A 6,568-nucleotide genomic window follows, 5' to 3' on the forward strand; every position below is an offset into this window, starting at 1 on the left:
AGCCTGCACCACTTCTCTTGGAAGCCGGTTCCAGATCCTAGCCGCCCTGACCGTGAAGTAGCGCCTCCTGACGTCTAACCTAAACCTACCCTCTGCCAGCTTGTGACCGTTATTCCTGGTCACTCCTGGCAGTGCTCGGGGGAATAGTGACTCCCCCAGTGCCTGCTGATCCCCCCCGACTAGTTTATAACAGGCCACAAGATCTCCCCAAGATCTGTCTCGCATACAATGAACAGATCTGTACTGCCCTGGCAAGAAGTGGCCAGTGGTGTCCCCCAGGAGTCTGTGCTTGGTACAGCACTTCTCAACATCTTTGTCAATGATTGGATGTGGTGGTGAAGAGCTCACTGGCCGAGTTCATGGACAACACCATGTTATGGGGGAGTGTGGTCAAGCTTGAAGATAGGCTGCAGATACAGGTGGACCTAGACAGGCTGGCAAGTTGGGCAGATTGAAACCAGATAAAGTTCAACATTGAGAAGTATAAAGTGCTCCATCTGCAGATGAACAACCCCCATACTTACAGGCTCGGTGGTGCGAAACTGACTAACACCACAACTGAAAGGGACTTGGGGGTAATAAGAGACCATAGTATGAACATGAGCTATCAGATGCTGTCACCAGCAAGGCAAACAATACTCTGGCATGCATCAACCAATGCATCTCAAGCAAAACCAAGGAAGTGATTCTTCTGCTTTACTCAGCATTGTGAGACTGCAGCTGGAGTACTGTGTCTAGTTCTAGGTGCCACACTCTAACAAGGATGTGGAAAAGCTTGAGAGTCCAAGTAAAGAGCCACCTGTCTGATCAGAGGCTTGCAAGGCAAGCCAGATGAGGAAGGGCTGAAGGGACTTTAGCCTAAAAAGAAGACCGAGAGGAGACTTGGTAGCAGCTTATTGCTACATCAGGGGCTCTGCAAACAACTGTTCACCAGGACACCCTTGGGGAAAACCAGGAGTAATGGTCACAAACCAGAAGACCATTTCAGGCTTAACATTAAGAAACAACTTTTTCACAGTCAGGGTGTCCAGACTGTGGAATAAATTTCTCCCAGAGGTGGTGCAATCATCTACCCTGGAAATCTTCATGAGAAGACTGATGGTCACCTGACTCCAGCTGTCTTTCCTGACTAGCACAGGGGGGCTGGACCCAATAATCTTGTAAGGTCCCTTCCAGCCCATTACAGTCCATGAAGCATTTACTCTTGAAAGCAAACCCAAACAACACATTTCATCTAACAACATCTTCAAAAGCATTGACTCAGGGGCTTCAAGCATGCAACATCTCTACAGCACCTGAAAATGTGCAGGCAACAACTATATTGGGTGTTTTACAAGCATATAAATGACGCTTAAGTCCAGCTGAATCAGCATAGTCTCCCACACTGGGTGGAAAAACAATGGCTCTGTAGTGGCACCAGATCTACTGATCTCTTTACTGGAGTTCACAGATAATGCAAAAGCCCTGGTTTCAAGAAACAGTTCAAGCCCTATGGGATAGGTGCTTTAAGAGCACCTGCTACAGCTATTACATGCTGTGTTTAGATGCATCAGGAAAGTTCTCAAGGTAATGTTGGACAAGAAACTGTCAAGGATTACCTGTATAACCTTAGGCAAGTCACTTGTTCTGTGCCGAAGCTCACTATCAGGAAAATTGGCTTGATAGCACTTAAATACCTTATATAACAAGGCCCTTCAATGCTGTGGTGATGAGGGACATGCAAGCGCCTAAAACAGACAGATTAAACATCTGCAAAGGCAAAGATGTAGTGAGCCATTCTGTGCAATTAGAATTCCTTCAAACCCACTGTCTACTGATTCCCCTCCCTATCCCATGCACTGTAACCTGAAATCAACTTATTGCTACTTTACGGAGTTGAGTTCAAGCTACAGAGTTCAGATCCAGATCTGAAACACTACCAAATTCGAGACACTAGTACCCAGGACTTTGCTTCTGCCCAACAGAAAGACAGGAACCAACTGCAGATCTCAGATGCAGACTTACTGAGCTCCCAGATATTTGGATTTAGACCACTGATTCTGAACCAGGGTGCGGTGGCACCTTGGAGTGCCTCTAGATCCTTTCAAGGGTACTATGACATGCCACACAATGTTAGTACTGTTATATTTGCAAACATGATTCACAAAATAAAATCCAGAGATTTCAAATAGGAATTAATAGCATTAAAGCCATTTTGACCTGTTAACCTGTCTTTGCAAATTCTTTACAACAGAAAATTGTTCTATTATTTTTCTGTAATCTAAATATGAGAGAAAGCTAAGAGCTGGCATTTTTTGAGAGGTGCCTTGAGTCTAACAAGGGGTCTCTTGGGTCTAAAAAAAGACTGAGAAGCACTGGATAAGATTCAGGCTGCTTTAGAGAATGACTCAGTGTTTGATGAGTTTCCCCCCACAACTCCCACTCCAGATTCAGCCATCTCATTTGGCGGATTTCATTTAAAGCACTAAGCAATAACATTACCTAATTCCACTCCCACATGTTGAGCTTGCAACTCAACTCTCACTGTGTGAATTTTCATTAAGCGGTATTTCACATACGCCTATTAGGAGGCTTGGCTTTCAGCAAGTTCTTTTAGATTAGATGGCTACTGAAAAAGCAATGCCTTATTGGAGGGTAGAAGAGGATACTCACTTTGCGAGGCAAGGGCAGTAATGCTTTGCATAGTTCCTTCTCTAGAGCAATGGTTCTCAACCTTTGGTACCTTATGTACCCCCTGCCGAGTGACCAGGAAAAAGTGAAACTGGAAGTCCCACTGTGATGCTTCTGATTTCACTACTGCGAGCTGAGTCCCACTTCTTCCATTGCAGCCTGGGGCAAAGCAGCCTACGCAGGGCCTCCCTCTCTATCCCCCAGCACACTGACGCTGTGGAGTGAAAGCCCCAGTGGTGCAACAGACACGCCAGGAGGGGTGGCAGCTGGAACTTCCGGCCCAAGCAGGCAAAGACCAAAATGCAGCACCCATGTACCCCCTGCCTGTGTCTTGCATACCCCTGGGGTAAACGTACCACAGGTTGAGAAACGCTGATCTAGAGTCTAGATTCTGAGATAAGGCAGAAAATTTAAGGCCTTGAATCTCAAATCCAGCAGCAAAGTTTAAAACTAGTCTTGGATGGCAGTTACATTGCTAATTCATAGTTATCAACAAACTGTAAGGAAATGAAGCCAAGGACTTTCATTAGTAACCAGGAAAAAGGGAAGATCACCTTAACTTCTCACTGGTAAAAGAAACAGCAAACTCATTTGGTCTGGCTTTTAAAAAAAAATGTTTTCTTGTAAGCAGAAGGTACATACATTCTTCCCAGGTAAGGGAAAAATCTTAGGAAAGAAGAAAGAGTTGGTGTCTTTTGGCAGAAACCTGAAAATATTCATTCAGTCCTGCACTGCAGAACCAGCCAACTTTGTGCCCTCCAGGTTCACACCATATCCCTATTTTCCACCCTTAAGTTTCACTAGTGTGAGTATTCTCATACAAAAAAATCCAGAAAAAACCCTCAATGCATCTCAACAGGAGGTACAATTTCAAACCTTGTGTAAACAGGAACACATACAAGGTTCTGTGTATTGTTGTTTCAAGGTGCTTGTTTATTGTCAAGTGTATGAACTAGCTTCTGCTGAAGGCAGCTCCCATCAGTGTCTGAACCTAGAAATCAAAGAAGCCCTGCTGTTTAAAGACACGGAAATAGTATTTCTTCTACCAAATAAACTTTGTGCAGCACATGGAATACCCAAACCATCAGTCCTCAGCTAGAGGTAGTGTTCATCATTTGTGGCTATGGAAGCTGAATAGGAAAAGACTGCTCCAATTTCTGCTTGCATACCTCTGTATGGAAATTTTGCTAGTTCAGTGCCATAGGCAGAATGGTTTGGCAGCAGGGAAGGGATGCCTCAAGAGCCATGAGCAGTAAGATCTATCAAGATTCCCTGTGCTATGAAGAAGATTCTTTCCCAAGAGGTACTGGCAAATACTCCATACTGCAGAAGCATGTAAACCCAAGATCACGTGAAACTTTGACTCTGCCACAGTAGAAGAATATTTGCCCTTTGTTATGTTAGATTACAATTAGCTGGTGCAGCAGCTGCCAAGTAAAGGTCACTGGTTGCCCATTCATTTTCCAGTGTAACCTTTTAGGACGCAACTCAAAAAAAATCAGGATGCCAGGGCAGCCTGTGCAAAGCTGTGGGTCTGGACAGTAGCATATCCTTTCACATCTGAGTCTTCACCAACTTCTCAAACAATTCCAAAGCCTCTCTCTAAAAAAAACCAAAACAAAACAAAAAACTGGTCTAAGTGGTAACCTGACATTTAGCCATGCAAACTACTAACAAGACCTTCTACCTACCAAGACTGCTACAGCCCACTCTGCAAGATGCATTCACACAAACTCAGACAACAGAGCTAAGGACATCAATTTGATTAACTGAAGAAAGAAGAAAACTTCTCTGCCCAGTCAGTGAGAGCTGCACTGAGTACATTGGACTAAGGTTGCCTCATCACTTTAATATGTAGTATGGTACTCGGAACACAATATAATACACCCACATCCTCTGGAGGCACTTGTGCGATTAAAGCTCTTATAAATGCAAATGTTTTATTATTTTTATTAAATAATGATAATGCCACCACCAATTTTTTCCCCTTCCCAAGCATGTGAAACCAATAAAATGTTACCAGCATCCCAAAGATTCCAAGCTAATATCAAAGACTGAAAGATGCTGCTGTTTAGCACTGTCCAGTGTCCTGGTACAAGAAAGGAGAACAATCTTGCGGCACATACACAGTACTAGTAGCTAGGCTAAATACAGCTGGCCATTAAGGCAGATTCTCTTTTCTTACATTATGTGCCCAAATGCAGATACTCTTTCATTTTCAAACCCCTTAAAAAGGCATTTCCATTCTTTTGATGAAGGATTTTTTTTTTTAATTTTTTTTTTAAATGTTTAGAATACTTCTCTGCTTCTTCACTGAGGCTTAAGTCTTTCATGCAGATCCAAAGCAACACCCAAACACATCAGCCCACGTCCCTTTTCTCCCTCCTTGCTGCGGACACAGTTTTAAGTTTTGCTACTGAGTTGCAAGCAATCAATCTCTTTGCAGGCATGAGGAGCCTCTAAGTAATGTCATCACTTCAGCACATGAAAGGAGCACAGCAGACCAGCCACAAGGAAAAAAAACAAAACAAAACAAAACAAAAAAAACACGTAATGTACAAACAGTTGTAAAAATGCACAAAATGAACTAGAAAAACCCAAGAATGTTACATTTCCCTGCTGAGTGTACAGTAGCAGGGATCTGAGTTAACCCAACAATAAAAGTGTCACAAAATAGCAGTATTTTCTAGCTGACAGCATCCCTTTACACCAGGGCACAGAGGAAATACAACCATTTAGACCTGCCAAACAAAAAGAACCAACCACTGCTTGATCCCCCCCAGAAATGGGCCAATAGCAAACAGCAGTGACTTTGTGTTGCTTAGGACAGAAGAAAAGTCTTTTCACATGGATCCTTCCAAAAGTTTCACATGAAGGAAACAGTTCTGCTTTCTTCTTTTAAGCCATGCTATATTTAAATGCAATGAGCACAGATTAACACAGGCTAATCATAAACAGCGTCATCAACTTGGAGACAAGAAAAGCTTAACCAGGGCATTAACTTTACAATTGTACTTGATAATTATAAGACTATGTAAGTTAAGCTGATATAGCAGCAGCAAACACAGTTCTTTCCAGAGCCAATGTCTGAGTCACCCACTGTTCAGGCAAGGAAAAAAAAAAAAATTGTGGGACAAAAGGAGTGGGGGGAAAGGAAATTGAGGCTGTATGCCACTGAAAACTACCAGAGATTTTACAAGTTTTATGTAAAGAATGGGGTAGGTTTCTGCCTTCACTTTATTATAATTTTAAAAAATTACATATTAAAAAAAAATCTTTACTCACCTGTATTACTTCTATCCCTCTTTTCCTATGGGGGACAAAAGAAAAGAAAAAGAAGTTACTTTTGTAAATGGCATCATAAGTCAAATGCTTACAAAAATGCTCTATCTGATGCTAGTAGACAAGAGAAAAAAAAACTGTACATTCCAGTGAGTGCTTGTGCTGTCCTAAACAGGGAAAGATTTCAGCATATAATTAACATTTTCCTAAACTGGAATCTAGGGACCAGCAAGCATGTGTAAACAATGCTGCACTGGTATAATCTGCGTGACTACCAACCAAAAAGCAGCATATGAGATTGCAAGCTAAAGGAGTGTTGCACTTTGAATTGTTCTTTCCCTGATATCTCTCCCTTAAGTCAGTCCAGTCAGGGAATTACACCAGAGTAAGTTCCCACAGAATGAGTGAAATTCAGAAGTCACCTGTAAGGGGATGCAAGATTTAAGTCACCAAACAGTCTTTCTGGATTTTAGGAAAGCCTTTGACACCGTCTCTCACCCCATTCTCATTAAAAAACTAGGAGACTGTGGCGTCGATACCTAGTCAGATGGGTCACTAGTTGGCTGGAGGGCGGCACCCAGAGAGCGGTGGTAGATGGGTCATTTTTGACCTGGAG

The 6,568-nt window shown here is 42.7% G+C and overlaps 1 protein-coding gene across 1 annotated transcript in view; it reads right to left on the reverse strand.

Moving 5' to 3' along the window:
* The window catches only part of ITPK1 (inositol-tetrakisphosphate 1-kinase), a 225,481-nt gene that overhangs the window by 160,084 nt on the left and 58,829 nt on the right, over positions 1 to 6,568 (reverse strand). Inside the window, exon 2 of the mRNA XM_019552441.1 lies at positions 5,956 to 5,980. Within this exon, the coding sequence (XP_019407986.1) occupies positions 5,956 to 5,980 (25 nt within the window). The remainder of the gene's footprint in view (positions 1 to 5,955; positions 5,981 to 6,568) is intronic.

The sequence above is a fragment of the Crocodylus porosus genome, unplaced genomic scaffold, assembly GCF_001723895.1.
Source record: "Crocodylus porosus isolate Cpor-Errol unplaced genomic scaffold, CroPor_comp1, whole genome shotgun sequence".
In the NCBI taxonomy this organism is placed as follows: domain Eukaryota; kingdom Metazoa; phylum Chordata; order Crocodylia; family Crocodylidae; genus Crocodylus; species Crocodylus porosus.